We start from the raw sequence: 17105 nt of genomic DNA on the forward strand, positions 1-17105 counted from the left end.
CACGCCGATGGGCTACCAGGTCCTAGTGCACCCGGAGTAAAGCAGGACAGATCGAATTCAGTAAGCGAAGTCTCTGGCAGCGAATGCAGTGCTGGCACAGCAGAGCCTGCTGGTGGTCGAAAAGCAGCATATTCCCCTGTAGCAGGAGTTTGGAGATTTTTAACTGCGGTTTCATCTAAAGCTCTTTAGGATTTTATTCTAGGGCATAAAAACACATTGAAACAGCTTTAAGCAAGCGCTTAAGGGAGTGACAAACTACTTGGTGGTCTTCTAGTGAAGATGGAGCCGAGTCATGCTCAACACACAGGGGGGCGGTCTGATCATTTCTAATTAGAATGGTCTCTTGTGCAAGTTTCTTCTGCCAATAGTTGCACTGGAATGGATCAAACTGAATCTATCCCTCAGGGCCGGCTCCAGGCACCAGCTTACCAAGCAGGTGCTTGGGGCGGCCACTTCGGAGAGGGGCAGCATGTCCAGTCCCTCACTCCTGCTCGGAGCGAAGGACCTCCCGCCGAATTGCCGCCGCAGATCGCAATCGCCATCGTGGCTTTTTTTTTCTTTTTCGTTTGGCTGCTTGGGGTGGCCAAAACCCTGGAGCCGGCCCTGCTATCCCTGAAGGTAATTTAAGATTATTTTGAATATAAAATAAATAAAATCAAATTTCATTCAATTTTTGTTGATTTGGGGGTTATACAATAAAAATAAATAAATTAATGGAGATATCCCATCTCCTAGAACTGGAAGGGACCTTGAAAGGTCATTGAGTCCAGCCCCCTGCCTTCACTAGCAGGACCAAGTACTGATTTTGCTCCAGATCCCTAAGTGGCCCCCTCAAGGATTAAACTCACAACCCTGGGTTTAGCAGGCCAATGCTCAAACCACTGAGCTATCCCTCCCCTTGCTGACTGTTTATTTTTAAATCTCACCTTCGCACAATCCTGCCCCCCTCATCTCTGGAAGCCACTCTGCAGTTCCATTTCTCAAAACAGTCACTTGCCAAACAGGAACCTTCAGAGATCCTTACACTAAAATATGCCTGACATCAGATTTCTGCAAACTTCAGGGCCTGCTTCACTGGGTATCTCCTTTTGAAGGAGGTAAAGAGTAGGATTCCTGCAGCATGTGATCCCCGCTTTCCTCTCCCTACTGATTCCAAGGAATGGCATAAATCAATTAAAATATTGCTTGTTAAGGCGATGCTGGTTTATTAATACCCCAATCCTGCAAACACTTATGCAACTTTAGGATAATAAAGGTAAACTGCTACATAAGTGTTTGCAAGATGAGGGCTCATTAGTGTACATCCTGGCTATGTTCAGGCCTTGAGATGGTCATAGAGTAATCACAAATAATTTGCATCAATGAGTTTTTAATCTCATCAGGAGCTGAAGAAGGTCTTATCCAAAGTCCGTTGAAATCAATGGAAACGCTCCCATTCACTTTAATGAGAACTAAAGGACTCACAAATACATTTTCCCACTATTCAACCAGCTGCATAAATGGCCCAGCAGTATTCAGCAAATTACTTTTTTATCAATCAGCAAGTAATTCAATAATTATATATATAAGTATTTTATACATTCATAATTCAGTAATAATTTTCTCCAGTAGTCATCTGTCCTTACTTGAGACCCCCATTCATGAACCTCATCCTCCGGGTAACCACACTTCTTTCAATTCAATAGTATTGTATTGGCATGACAATTTAGACAATGGTTGCCAAAGTATAAAAAGACAGGACACCCAAATCTCTGGTAAAGGCAGGCATGGTGGGCCTGATTCTCCTCCCAGAATTAGGAGTACCTCCATTCAAATCAATATTGTGACACAGGTGTAAACCACTGGCAGCAGAATCAGGCCCAGGATACAGTTGTTTCACCTGGCTGCATTTGCCATTTCCCATAGCTGAATTGGTGTCAGGCTGCTATGTTGCACGGCCCTGTCTCTTCCATTTTTTGCCTTCGGTCTAGGATTATGCACAGTTTTTCCTTATTGCTTTTCATAATGGAAAGTCTTCTCATGTTTGATAATTTGAGGTGGTATCATTCTTGCATTCCTTCCTCTTTTAGACAGTGGAGTATAAACAGTCCTTCTTTTTCTCTTTTTACCTTTTGCTTGAACAGATGCACCTCTCCAGATGTATATTTTCTATTACCTCCACCTTATCGTCACCACCGACTCTGTGTTTAGTAAGAGTCTGCCTTAGTTTTGCATGTTATATTGTGAGAAAATAGTCACTAGTTCTGTACATGCATCAGTTGCAATCTACCATATTTTGGTCTATTCTTCTTACGGTAGTAACTTCTAGATATTGGTGTTTCAGCGTTTTTGCTTGAGCAGTGATCATGGTTCACATTGGGATAAGGTTCTTTCTTCTCTTGATTTTATTACTTTGTTGGACGCCAGGGTGTGAAGCTCACTTGTCCTAGGCACCCATGTTAATTAATTTTTCTTCACACCTTAAAGTGTGGTAATACTCTGCAAAAGATTGTGTAAATATGGTGCAATGCTTCCTGTTTAATTGAAAGCCTGTGATTTGGAAGTCAAGCTACTAGTAATAAAGATTCTGCAGGCCCAATTCTATGGAGCTCTCACTCATTTAATATGATCTTTTCCAGTGAATAAGGCAGAGACTAGAGCTCACACATCTGTGTAACTGGAGGTTGTACTGTGGGATTGCACAGGTGATGGCACACAACTGGGTTGCACAGGTGTAACTGGGGGGAAAATCTAGTCCTGCAAATGGCATGAAGCTACTATTCTCTTGGTGATACATAAGTCAAGACAGAGTCATGCTCATTCTCACTTAGCTGTGTTGACTGACATCCCAATAGATGTAAAAAGCAGAAAAAGCTTCATCACCAAAGTCACAGAGCACAGGGAACAGATCTGTTGAGCAAGAATGTCCCATTTTTACATGGTCACTTTTTCAACCATAATCACCATCACTTTCAGATTTTTGTTTTAAGTGGTTAGGGTGCCAACATGGGAGACCTGGGATTCCTTGCTCCAGCACAGTCTTCCTGTGTGACTTTGGGCAAGTCACTTAGTGTGTCAACAATGCAAAAATAGAATAAAATAAAAAATAATAAAATAACCAAAACCCTGCAGCAGCAAGTCTCAGAGCCTGGGTTTACAGACTTGGGCTTGTGGTGATAAAAATAGCTGTGTAGACATTCCTGCTTGCGCTGGAGTTGGGCTCTGAAATCAGGCAAGGGGGGTGGGAACATGGCTATTTTTAGTGTCCTAGTGCAAGCCCTCTGGGCCCGAGCCTATAGACCTGGACTCTGAGACTTGCTGCTGCAGGAGTTTTTTTTGCCAGTGTAGACATAACATTTGTCTCTCTGTGTTTCAGTTCCCATTTATAAAATGGGGCTAATAGCACTGCCCTACCTCACAGGGATTGTTATGAGGATAAATACATTAAAGATTATGAGGTGCTCACCTGCTGATAGAATGGGGGCCATATAAGTACCCAAGACAGATAGATAAAAACATGTTTTTAGCATGAAAACCGGGGCCTCAGACATTGGTGGTACCTCAGTCACTCATTCACTGCCTATGCACATAAATTTAATCTCCTGAGGACCAAAGGGTTTTAGTCTAACCCAAGTTACCGCTCAGAGTAGATGGTTTAATGGTCCATTCTGGCCTCAAATTCCATGAAACAATGAATACAGTTCTGCCCATGTTTATTACCTTCCACTCCTTCCCCCATCTCAGTGTTCCCCTTTGGTAGTATTCCTATCGTTTATTTGTATTTCAGCAGGGCCCAGAGGCCTCAGCCAACATAACAGTCTGTGCCCCAAAAAGCTTACAGTCTAAAGAGCTAAGACAGACAAAGGGTGGGAGAAAAAAGTATCTCTATCATCATCGTCATCCCACTTTACAAATAAGGAATGGTGGCACCAAGAAATTAAGTGACTTGCCCAAGGTCACATAGACAGTCAGTGGGAGACTTAAGCATTGAATCTAGACCTTCGGAGCCCCAGTCCCATGCCCTAAGCAAGACCATTCTTGCTCTCTGTTAGGAAATCCTCTCACACCGGTTAGAATTTGAGTGAAGGATTTGCATTTTGTTAGTATATTTGCACTTTCATTGTCTTGTTAAGCAGCATCCCGAGTGTGCAGATGTGCGGGAGCAGTATAAATAACATTACTGTTATTAAATCCAGGCCCTTCTCCCTGCTGCACAGCTGCCTCCCCACTCGTTTTCCCATAAATCGCTTACTGTACATATTCCTTCATGTCAAGCAGTGGATTTATTGACTGTGCTGGACAGCAGTACTGTAGAAACAGGAAAACAGGAAATTTGTCAGCACACAGTGGTTCTTTGCCATTCAGCACACCAGTTCCACAGGATGCATTCTCATTATGGCTGGAATTATTCATGATTTAACCTCACCAACCCTACCTAAGCAAGCCATTCTGCTGTGGAGTCTGATTGCGAAGTGGGAGAACTACCGGTATGTGGGTGGCTCATGTGGGTATGTGTGAGATTATTTTGTGCTTAGTGCCTTTCATCAGAGGATCTCTAAGCACTGTACAAAGGGGTGCACGCACTCAGCTTTCTGAGGCATGGGGTCAGGCAGGCATACCCCTTTTGTGCCATGTACCTGTACTTAGCGCTGTGCCTTTGCTTTATTTCCTGGCACCAACATTTCCTATGGTGACTGGATAGTTCCTTCTTTTGTCTCTCATCAGGAGAGACAACACAATGCTAAGGCATGTCTATACTTTGAGCTGGGGACACAAGTTCCAGCTTGAGGAGACATACCCATGGCTAGCTCTGATCATGCTAGCCTGCTAAAAATAGAGTGTAGCTGTCACGTCAAGAGGAGCTAGCTACCCCGAGTATGGACCCATATGCCAGCATGGGTCCATACTCGGGGTGGCTAGCCCCTCCCACCACTCACATGGCTACGTTGTACGTTTAGCACGCTAGCTTGATCAGAGCTAGCATGGGTATGTCTCCTCGAGCTGGGAATCACACCCCCAGCTCAAAGCGCAGACACACCTCTAGATTTCTCTATTTCATTGCTCCGGCTACCTTTACTCAAGCAAACCCTCCAGTGACTGCAGGATTAGCTCTATCCTAGTAGTTACTTCTACAATGCCTAGAATTTGCAAGGTGCTTTACAAACCCACATAGAAGACAAAGGGGCTGATCCTGGGCTCAGCCCTTGTTCCTATGTGCTACTCTGATTGTGTAGAGGGGCCACAGAGGCACTGCAACAGGCTAGAGGAGAATGGGGTGTGTGCTAGAGATGGGGCTGAGAGGGGAGAATCTCTATAGTGATAAACACTATGGGAATTCTGGGCTCCTCTAGGCTGTAGTGCATTCCATAGGCTGCCTGGGTAAGGTTGCTGTAAATTACAGGAGTCCTAGGGGCTGCTCTAATTTACACTGGGGAGCCCATCACATAATCTGTCCTGGAGTCCCTGCCCAGTAACTTGGACAGGACACAAAGACAGTAACAAACTAGTAGGTTTGGGGGGACAATGAGGAAGGAAGAAGGCAACAATAACAAAATCATTGGATTACTCAGCTCTGGCCTGTGCCTATATTCTATGGTACCATTTAGTATAGAATTGTTCTCTGCATTTGCATATCTTGTAGGCGGCATGGCAGAAGGGATCCTTCCTGTTCCTTGTACAGCACCTAATAGACTAGGGCTGCTATCTGGATTGCGGCCTTTGGGTGCTATCTCAATACATGTGGGCCAAGATTTTCAAAAACGAGTGTCTGAAGTTAGCCTCCTATATCCCTATTTAGGCATTTAGGTAAGCAGCATGATTTTTAAAAGAGCTGAGCACACAGCAGCTCCCACTACTTTCAAAGATGCAGGATCAGCCTCATAGTACAGTGGCATAAATTCAGAATGATTCCACTGAAGTCAAGAGCTACGCTCAGGCTACACACCATTGTAAATGAGAGCTCAAGAGACAAAGTGGTGGGGCGCAATGGATCATGTCCCATATACACATTTGTAAGGAGAGGAAGGATGGTTCAGTGGTTAGGCATGAACCGGGGATTTGGAAAGTATTCAATTCCTTGCTCTGCTACAGAATTTCTGTGTGATCCTGGGCGAGTCACTTAATCTCTCTGGAGAAATAAACTACCCACCCCACGGAGGCAAATGCTTCTTTCATTTATAATTCTATGAGCCCACTGCAATCAGTGGAGTTACTTGCCTGTAAATGAGGGCAGAATTTGGCCTTGGCTTGTAATGTGCCTATTCATAATCTCTGTAGGTCAAAAGGAGGGTCTCTCTCAAAGCCAATTTAAAAAGGGTAATATAAGTGCTGCCCTTTGCCACTTAATTTGGTTTGATGAAATAGGATGAATTTTTCTTTAGTTACCTTGATCCTGTATTGAATTTTATACAAGCTGAATAAAACTAGATTTGTGGGATTTAACTGAGTCTGGTTACATTAGCCAGAGACTCCTCCGAGCCAGTGTTTAGAAGGGTTTGGTTTGGTGTTTTAGCCTATCCTTACAGGTGCCTTCAAAGAGGATTATCTCCGAGTCCTAATCCATCTTTCTATAGCCCCTTCAACACACAGTGCATGATCTGGATTGTGTTGAATTTCTGAGGATGATGGTCTCTTTCTGCCTATGTACCTTTGTTTCTCTTTTCCCCCAGACCCTGTATTTTTGGAGACATATTTGCCAGTGCTTTTCAAAGTCCTTCTCTTGTTCAATTCTGTTTTGACTTCACAATGAATTTAGTGGTCGTGAAGGGTGCAAGATTGGAGACTGAAGTTCTCTAGTAGATAACGGGTCTGGTACAGGCCAGCAGTAGCTCATGCTTCCTCACACCACTTGTCTAATGGAGTTAGAATGTAACCCTTAATGAGGCAAGAGGGTATTTCAGTTCCCATGCCCACTCAGTCTGTGGCCTCTCTGCTGAGGATGCCTATTATGGTCATGTAGACAACAGTCCACTATGAACTGGACTGACGATATCGTCTCATTTCCCATAGGCCCATGCCCAGCCACCTATTGCTAACAAGGGCCCTGGACAGATTTAAGACCAGCAATCTAAAAATGGAAGGCTCTTTAATCTATGAGAGAGAGAGAAAAAAAAACATCCCCAGATTTCCCACGCATTTCTGCTTTAGTTTGGGGGGGGGGCAGAGCAAACATTCCCCAAAATCAGAGGGGTAGCCGTGTTAGTCTGAATCTGTAAAAAGCAACAGAGGGTCCTGTGGCACCTTTGAGACTAACAGAAGTACTGGGAGCATAAGCTTTCGTGGGTAAGAACCTCACTTCTTCAGATGCAAGTCCCCAAAATGTGACAAAATTTTCCACCCATTTCTAGTGACCCTTCTGCACTGAGTCGTTACCAACCTCCTGGGTCATCTGGGGTCCCCAGTCAGCTCTCTGTTAGTGACTCCCTTTTACTATATAGGCCTGTGATGTTTATTATACCCAGGCTGCAGGCAAGATCACTGAACTCCCGTGGACTCGGCCGTTCTGAACAGTAAGTTCAGCCTGGTATTGATGCTCATTACATTTGAAACCACCCACGCATGTAACCACATTGACTCCAAATGCAAACACACACACACTTATCCCATTCCAGCTGACACTTTGGCAACCCCAGATGCCTGCACCCCATTTTATTTCTTGATTGTGACTGCCACTTCTGATGTTAGGCCAGGCAGCCCAGGACTTACAGCATTACCCTCCGCTATACTGTATGTACAGCCAGCCTAAGATAGGAACAACCAACAGTCATGGTAAGATGCTCGGACAACAGCATGAACCAAAATGTGGAATTAGAATACCATCTATAAAGAAGAAGTTTCATTAGAGTAAGTAACAAAGATCCATTAAAAAAAAAGACTCCTTACCATGTCTCCTGTCCTGCCAGATGGACAGAATGCTATCTGTTCCGATTAGTCACTAACTTCATTTATCCCAGATACATGGCTTGTTTCAGCAGATATTATTTTAACAGTCATCGGCTTCTCTGGAATGTTTTAAATTATGAACGGAGGCACATCCACTTGTGCTCTTCAAGCAGTAGTTCCATAATTGCATCTGCAAAAGGTGTTTAAACAATCTAGCTACCAGATGGCCAGTAAACTCAAAAACTTGGTGAGCATTAAAAGAAATATATTATTGCACTAAATTAATAGCCACTGCAAGATTCACTATGGTGACGGCTGTACATATTTATCAGCTCTCCTCCACTGTGCATTTAATGGGCGGCTTTGCAACTACAGAGAGCAAAGTCATCTCTGCACATCTGTTTTTCCAATTTTGCCAAAGAGCTTTCATTTTTCTTTCCTCTAATAATTTGACCTGTTTCGTTTCTGGCAGAGGACTCCGTTAAATGGAGCACTAGCTTCCTGGATTCATTCCAGCAGAGATGAGGTCAAAACAACAAGAAAAAAAAGCAGCTGGTGGCTACTACGCAATGGGAACAAACAGGCTAGGGTTTTTTTTTTTTAAAACGAAATGGGATTGGATTCCTAGATGTAATGGTTGCACAGGAACAATGTACCACAGAAACTGTATTTCCTGCAATTACAGTAGTTGTAGCATGCCTCCCCTAGTACAGTTAGATAATCACACATGTGTTCAGCTATCAGGAAATCTGGTGCACAGCCTCTAAGAATTTCCACAGATGTATTAGGTCTTTTACAAAAGCATTCGGATCTGGATTCAGGGAGAGTTGGTTTCCCATCTCAACCCCCCTCCCTCCCCCATTTTATTTTTCCACTTTCATCAAATTTCCATTACTCTATCACAGATTTCTCTGATCCCCTCATGTAGGGAGAGAGCTCTTTCTTCCCACGCATTTTTCCTCATCTGGCCTCTCTTTGCCCTGATATTCAACTATCTTATCCTAAAGCAGCGAACAGACCAATTTCTAGTGACACTTCCAGTTGGGTGTGACTCAGAAGCAGGATGTGGCTGTGGAAGCATCAACTGATGCCCCTGCTTAAGAAACAATCTCTCCCTTGACCTTCCTTTCTCCAAGACCAAAAATTCCACCTCACAGCTCACCAAGGAGACAATACAACATTCTTCTGCTAGGCTGCAGAGCAAGTGTGAAATGTTCTGTTTTCTTCATTTAAAGAACAAAAGGAACACAATAGTCACAGGCAAAATCAGAAGTGCAGAAATCCTGAATTTTGGGAGAGGAGACAGAATGAATGAGAAGAGAGAAGAGTTCATTTTTGGCTAATCATTATGGACCCCTGTCAAAACGATGCTTCCAGTACTTGCTTAACAATTGTTTTAACTTGGGAATGAGAATGGGACACCTCATCTAGTAGCTACATAAGGCCACAATTGTGTCAGATGATGAACACCTCCTGAGGTTTCTCATCACCCTCAGTTCCTATGCTCATGTGAAAATTGAACGTGCAAAGCGATCAAGAGATGCCCTTTGTCATGCAGAATCAGACTCATTGATGACTGCCAGGGACGACAGAACTGGTCATCCAAACCAAACTTTTTATGAGGTGTGGGGGGAAACATTGGTTAAACTTTATTCCCCTCGATTATGTTTCATACTGGAAGCCAAAAGAACCAAAATACCATAATAAAGACCATTCTCATGATATTTCAAGCTATATAGGAAGCAGGAAGGACACGAATCTCATGAAAGTGCTTGGAACACTTCTGTACTGTCTCCCACTACCTGACCATGAGGCTCTCTCTCTCTCTCTCACACACACGTCTTGCTAAAAAGTCTTTTCCTTCTTCTAAGCTCTAATCTTTCCTTGTTCTTCCATTTGTGCACAGTTGTCTCATACATCTAAATTAGATAAAACCAGAACAGAGTGAGATTCTGTCTTACTCTAGGTTTGGAAGGAACAATGGAAACGTAGGGTGCAACCGAAACTACGTCTAAGAATAATTTCTGACCTATAGTATGTTGAATGTTCCCACACAGCCGCTACTCCCCTTCCCACACAAGTGGTCAGATGGGGAGCAGGGACTGGGTGGGAGCACCCTCAACTTGCCAGTTGTACCAGCACACCAGGGGAAGTGATTTGCAATGGTTAGAGGGCTGGCACAGATTATTTCCTTCTCGGAGCAGAAATGGAACCAGGGAGTCCTAGGTCACAATAAAGTTCCTGGTCTATTCCCAGGGCAGCACAATAATGCTCTATCCCTTGCTTAGAGCTTGTGGCAAAGACACAGTTAGCCTAGTTTTGCAGGTCCAAAAGATCTTGTTAGTTGATCATCCAAACTCTCTGCGGTTTCATTTAACCAAATCAGACCTTAGAACTTTTGAGGTTCAGCCATCACTAGTGAGGATGTGGTCAAGGGAAGGGCAAGAACAATGACAAAGGTTTAGAAAGTGAGATCTATGTGGAAAGGTTGCGAGAAACAGGCATGCTCAGCTGAGTGGACCCATCTGTAAAGATGTGAGGGATCAATAAGAAAAGCACAGAAGGGAATAGTTGGAATCTGCAGCAGGGCAAGTACTTTGCAGATTTTAGACGTATAAGATCAGTTAGGCAATGGAACAAGCAGCCAAAGGAAGGCTGTTGATATTGCATCACTAGAGATATTCAACACTAGACTAGACACCCATCTAGTATGGATTATTTTTGAATAATCTCAATCCTGACACCAAGCAGACAGAGCTCACAAGAGTTTCCCTATAATCCAAGGAATTACATGACTGTTATCAATTAGAATAACTGCTTCATCTTATCAACCCTTTTTAGAACTATCTAACGATAATATAGTTTCCATTTAGGCATTGCATTAAGAAGTCCAAACTCTGGGCAACAGAGGTTCACAGTAGAGATGTGTACATGATAAAATGACCATTTTTCTTCTATGCAGTGTTGTTGTAGCTGTGTTGGTGCCAGGATATCCAAGAGAAAAGGTGGGTGCGGTAACAGCTTTTATTGGACCAACTTCTGTTGGTGAGAGAGACAAGCTTTTGAGCTTATACAGAGCTCTTCTTCAGGTCTCCTGAAATCGGTTCAATAAAAGATATTACCTCACCCACCTTGTTTCTCATTTTAGTTCTACCTATGGAGAACCCTGTGTTTTACTTTAGGGTGCTTCTGATCTATCATGTTGTTGTCTCCAAAAGATGTTGCATCTCCATAAAATCCAATCTCCGTACCAGAAATCCAGTATTTCAGAAAAAGGAGTGTATGTTTGCAGCAATACTCAAATCTCAGGCTTCAGAGCATAAAATGATCAATGAAGGAGTCAGGGAAGACATTTCCCCTAACTACATTGCACAAAACAGTTGGTGCACTGTGAGTGGTGGGGAAGAAAGATTCACTTCCCACTGATATTCGTGTGATGACCATTCCTCAAGGTGGGATACCAGAACTTAATGAGGGAAATCAAATACGTTCTTCTGGACACAGGATGTTGCCCTCTGTGAGACATGATGCTCTGCTCCAATGGTCAAGTTTAAAAGTGCATGACTCTCAGTGAGGCAGTGGGGAAGATTGGGGGGAACCACAAGAGAAGAGTCTTTCTGCATGTCTAGCTAAACAGAATGTTGAAAGACGTACCCCAAACAAATGTGGTCCTGAAATATCAGTGCACCTCAGATTAGATCCTGCCCATCTCCCTCTGTGAGAGCATCATTAAAGTTTTGGTTTTAGAGAGGTCTGCTCTCTATTGTTTAGAAACGTGAATCATGTCACTTGGTCCCAGAGCCCTCACAGTGTAGAATGTTGACAAACAGCACAAGGCTCGTACCCAAAACCACCTTAATTTAGGATGACTGGTATGAAGCATAAGTGCAATGGGAAAGCCATTGTTCTAGGTCCACTGGCACCAAGGGGTTATATGGGGAAAGAGCGTACCTCTTCCTCAGGATAAGCCGCTTTTGCTGTGAGTGTCTCAGCTTCCGCTTCTCCCATGCTAACAACCTGCTGCTGAACAGCCATCTTGCTCAATGGCAGTAAGGCAGGACTGTCAGTGTGACAATGGAGCAGGCTGGGAACTCCAGGCTGGCTGTGACGCCACCAGCTTTTCTGAGAAGCCACTGGCCCGTAGACAGAACATGTTTAGTGATCTCTTGGAATAACTGCACTTTGCTGGTTTACTGCACATTACACCTCTACCTGCGAGCCTCTTGCCTCATTTTTCATTTTGTTAGGTGGTCTTGACAGCATGACACACACCACCACCACCACACACACACGTGCGCGCGCACACACACACACACACACTCACTCTTGTAGCTCCATGCCCTCTCCCCATTCCTCAGGGGAACAGGTGGTCAATATCTTCAGCGGGCTCTGATGGTATGGGCCACCTGTTGAGGATCTTCTGATGAGCAACATGTAGTCCATCTCATCCTCTCTCCTGCCTCAATACAGCACTTCTAGCTAGGGCTACTTCTGCCATGGCCCTGCTGAGCTGGGGTTAAGAGAAGACTCATGATCTTTATTGCCTAGGGCTGTCCTAATGAACCTGCTAGAGATTATGGATCATCTCTCCTAGAAAGCAAGTGCTGGAGAACCCCAAGCAAAGAATTAGGGGGTGTCTTTCAGCCTCAGCTCAGTAGACCCAACAGCAACAGTCTGTTTGCTGCTCCCTGTTGCATTATTTGGGTAGATGGTCTCCCAGTCCCCAGAAATACCTTTATGCCCATTTGAGCCAGTCACCTACACTGGTTGGCCCCCAAGAAGCTACCTAGTGCCCTCTGCAGCACAAACTTCTAGCTATAAGACTGAACAGGGATAGGGCAGGACATCAGCACCCAGCTCCCCACTTGAACGTAATGTGGGTGGGATACTGAGCCCAAGCAAGGGGCTGACTGTATGTTCCCCTAAGTTTGTCGAAAACCAACCCATATGAAGTGAACTATTGATTTCAGTCTGGGAGCTGGACTCTTCACTCCTCAGACTTCACACATTTCTAGTCCTGATTCCCAGCCCTCTGCTCTACCCACTAGGAACATAGCATACTGGAGGACAAAGTTTTTGGAGCTCATCATAGCACTAACCATCAGAACAGGGGCTCACAGAAGTGCTGGTGCCAGGCATGGGTTAAACTTTAACTGCACTTCCAAAAAGCTGGAGCATTTACACTTTCTGCAACAGAAAGATGCAAGCTCTTGGCACAAAATAAAATTCTGAATCACATTTGCTTGGGTAAGGTACTAAATACACCTTCTAGTATCCAGCAGTGTCCACCTCTCTGGTCTGTGCATTCAAAAGCAACGCAGAAAGGAGCCACTGGTAATGATGCATTTATGCGGCAGACTGCACTCAGCAGCCTCCCTATTTTTTAACTAAGTCTTCTCATCCAAATTACAGTATAGGATGCAAAGGAGAAAAAGACATAGGAATATATGCTCTACATGGGACTTACCCAACTGATCCAGTCTGAATGGAGCCGGTGCGCCTTCGGAAATCTCATTGTCTGCAGGAAGAAGAATAAATGCCTGGAAAGAGCAGCCTGTTTCATAGGTGTATATTGTTAGAGAAATAAAACTGCTTCTAGGAACACTGCAGCGAGGCCGTTGCTTAGCTTGCCCCTAGTTCTGCCAGGTGGTGCTTTCTCTCAGCATGTCTGTTTGGAAATTAGCAATTGTCAGAGAAACTTTGGGTCAATTCAGCCCCAAAACCAAAGCATATTCTTGCTGCAAAATGAAACCTCGTCGTCCCTCCAGCACCCATACACTTTGCGTTGGCAGAGTCCTAGGGGGCTGCACTGCACCATCCTGATCCTTGGTGGGACACCCAGGCTGCACATGCAAAACAAGAACCTCATTTTCTGCCGTGTCCTCCAGACTTTTCAGAAACCCCACCACTCCCATCTCCTGTTTCTTTTAGTGTCCAAAATTGGCCAGAAGCATCATTAATCAGAGCAGAGGCTCCAGAAGTGAGCGCGTCGATCCTGTGCCCACCTGAATGGACACAAACACCTCCCTTCGCTACTGCAGGCCCCTCTTTGCCATCCGGCCTGCCTGCCCACTGGTTGCTAGGCAACCACAGCAGGCAAACGTATTCGGCATTAACTCTCCCACCCTCTATAAGATTTTTGTTTGTTTCTCAATTATTTAAAAAGAAAAAAACCCTGAAAAAGGCCAGATCCTCAGAGACAAATAAATAATAAACAAACCAAAGAGACTCTTTCCCCTTCAGTCACTGGATTTGATCTCCCTGATACCAAAATCTCTTGTCTATCAAACAGGGATGTTGTGTAGCCAGAGTACATTTCAACCTATGCAGAGGAGAGGAAGTGCTACAGCCCAGTTTTCTCCCTCCTCCTGAATAGCAGACCAAGCAAGCCCTTTAACTCTGTGAATTTTCACCTGTAACACTCACAGGAGAAACTCTCACAAGGCACTAGTAGAAAATAAATCACTAGGGACTATCCTACACTGAGGATAAGACATGGGGACTTGAAATCTAGCAAGTCACCCTCACCAAAGGATCTTGACACTTCGCACACATCAGTGAATTTATCCCCACAGCACCCCGGTGAGGTAAGGAAGTACTATTATACTATACTGTCTTTGTTAATGGGCTCTTCAGGCTAGCAGACAAACCTGTAAGTAGATCCAATGACTGGAGGCTGAAGCCAGACAAATTCAGATTGGAAATAAGGTGCAAATATTTAAAAGTAGTGAGGTTAATTAACCAATGGAACAACTTACAAAAGTTGTGGTGGAAACTCCATCACTGGCAATTTAAAAATCATTACTGGATGTTTTTCTAAAAGATATGCTCTAATTCAGTGGTCTCCAACCTTTTTACATGCAAGATCACTTTTTGAATTTAAGGGCAACCCAGGATCTACCCTGCCCCTTCCCTGAGCCCCCCCCTTCCCCAAAGCCTCGCTCTGCTCACTCCACCCCTCCCCCCATTGCTTGATCTCCCCCACCCTCACTCACTTTCACTGGGCTGGGGTAGGTGCTCGGGAGGGAGGGGGGAAGTGCAGGCTCTGGGCTGGGGCCGAGGAGTTCGCAGTGTGGGAGGGGGCTTTGGGCTGAGCCTGGGGCAGGGGTGCAGGAGGGGGTTTTGGAGCAGGAGTGCGCTCCGGGCTGGGGCAGAGTGTTGGGGTGCAGGAGGGGGTGTGCGGTGCTGGCTCCAGGAGTAGGGTTACCATTCGTCCGGATTTACCCGGACATGTCCTCCTTTTTGTTCTAAAAATAGCGTCCGGGGGGGAATTTGTAAAGCACTCAAAATGTCCGGGATTTCCCCCCTCCCCCGGCAGAGCAGAGCGAGCAGCTAGGAGGGCTGCAGGAAAGTCCTGGGCTGGATTCCGGAGCAGCTGTAGAGGAGCCGGATCCGCCCTGCATTCTGAGCCGGCAGCTCTCCCCTGCAGCCCGGTCCAGCAGCACTGTGCAGGGCCAGGGACCGGGTTTTGTTGTGCTGGGGAGCGCAGCCACGTGTCCGGCTCGGCTCGCACAGAGCCCAACACCCTGTTCTGAGCAGCAGGGTAAGGGGGCCAGGAAGGTTCTGGAGGGGGCAGTCAAGAAACGGGGGGGGCTTTTTGGGGGGAGTGGAGAAAGTTTTGGGCAGTCAGGGTACAGGTAGGGGGTAGGGTCCTGGGGGGCAGTTGGGGGGGGTCTTAGGAGGGGGCAGTTAGGGGACAAGGAACAGGGAGTCTTAGGTAGGGGGTGGGGTTCTGGAGGGCAGTTAGGAGCAGGGGTCCCAGGAGGGGGCAGTCAGGGGACAAGGAGCGGGGGGTGGGGGGCTGGGAGTTCTGGGGGGGAGCTGTCAGGGGGCAGGAGTGGGGAGAGGGATCGGAGCAGTCAGGGGACAGGGAGCAGAGGGGTTTAGATGGGTTGGGAGTTCTGGGGGGGGCTGTCAGGGGGCAGGAGTGCGGAGAGGGATCGGAGCAGTCAGGGGACAGGGAGCAGAGGGGTTTAGATGGGTTGGGAGTTCTGGGGGGGCTGTCAGGGGGCAGGAGTGCGGAGAGGGATTGGAGCAGTCAGGGGACAGGGAGCAGAGGGGTTTAGATGGGTTGCGAGTTCTGGGGGGGGCTGTCAGGGGGTGGGGAGTGGTTGGATGGGGCGTGGGAGTCCCAGGGGTCTGTCTGGGGGTGGGGGTGTGGATAAGGGTTGGGGCAGTCAGGGGACAAGAGGCAGGGAGGCTTAGATAGGGAGTGGAGTCCTGGGGGGCAATTAGGGGCAGGGGTCCCAGGAGGGGGCAGTCAGGGGACAAGGAACGGGGGGAGGGTTGGGGGTTCTGGGGGGGCGGGAAGTGGGAGGGGCAGGGGCGGGGCTAGGGCGGGGCTCCTCCCATCCTCTTTTTTGCTTGCTGAAATATGGTAACCCTATCCAGGAGGGGTCTCAGGGCTGGGGGTTGGGGTGCCAGAGGGGGTTTGGGGTGCTAACTCAGGACTGGGGCTTGGGGTGCAGGAGGGGGTTTGGCATGCAGGAGGGCGTATGGGTTGCTGGCTCTGGGAGAGGGCTCAGGATTGGGGGTTGGGGTGCGGCCTCCCGCCGGGCAGCACTTACCTCCGGTGGCTCCTGGTTGGCAGTCCAGCGTGGCTGCCACTAAGGCAGGCTCCCTGCTTGCCCTGTCCCCATGCCACTCCCAGAAGGGGCCAACACGCCCTCTAGGGGGCAGGGGGCACGTGGCTCTGCGCGCTGCCCCTCTCTGCCGGTACTGCCCCTGCAATTGGCCACAGCTCCCTGTTCCTGGCCAATGGGAGCTGCGGGGGGCAGTGCTTGCAGGCAGGAGCAGCACGCAGAGGGAGACCCCTGTCTCCCCACTCCCCTGCCCCCAGGGCTCCGGGGTTGCATTGGCCACTTCCGGGAGCGGCGTGGGCCCAGGGCAGGCAGGGAGACTGCCTTAGCGGCAGCCCCGCTACACCACCGGAGATTGCAATCAACCGGGAGATCCTCTAGGATCAACCAGTTGATCACAATCGGCCAGGTGGTGACCACTGCTCTAATTCAAACAGGAAAGTCCTATGGCCTGTGTTTTACAGGAGGTCAGACTAGAGGATCACAGTGGTACCTTCTGGCCTTATTATCTGTGAATCATCCCAACTTAACAGATGGGGAACTGAAGAACAAAGAAGCAAAGTGACTTGCCCAGAGTCACACAGGAAGTTTATGGCAGAGCTGAGAAATGAATCCACATCTCCTGAGAGTCCCAGGCCAATCTCAGCCACAAGCCCATCCTTCCTT

At 46.8% G+C, this 17105-nt stretch overlaps 1 protein-coding gene across 3 annotated transcripts in view; it reads right to left on the minus strand.

Moving 5' to 3' along the window:
- AMOTL1 (angiomotin like 1) overlaps positions 1 to 17105 on the minus strand; it is a 134250-nt gene that overhangs the window by 106595 nt on the left and 10550 nt on the right. For 2 of the 3 annotated variants that reach the window (XM_005309157.3, XM_042856028.2), the window contains one exon: positions 13328 to 13378. In XM_005309157.3, coding sequence (XP_005309214.1) covers positions 13328 to 13378 — 51 coding nt within the window. Of the gene's footprint in view, positions 1 to 7860; positions 8051 to 13327; positions 13905 to 17105 lie in introns of those variants that run through there. The other variant, XM_065581568.1, reaches the window with a different exon arrangement.

This window comes from Chrysemys picta, chromosome 1 (genome assembly GCF_011386835.1).
Source record: "Chrysemys picta bellii isolate R12L10 chromosome 1, ASM1138683v2, whole genome shotgun sequence".
NCBI lineage: Eukaryota > Metazoa > Chordata > Testudines > Emydidae > Chrysemys > Chrysemys picta.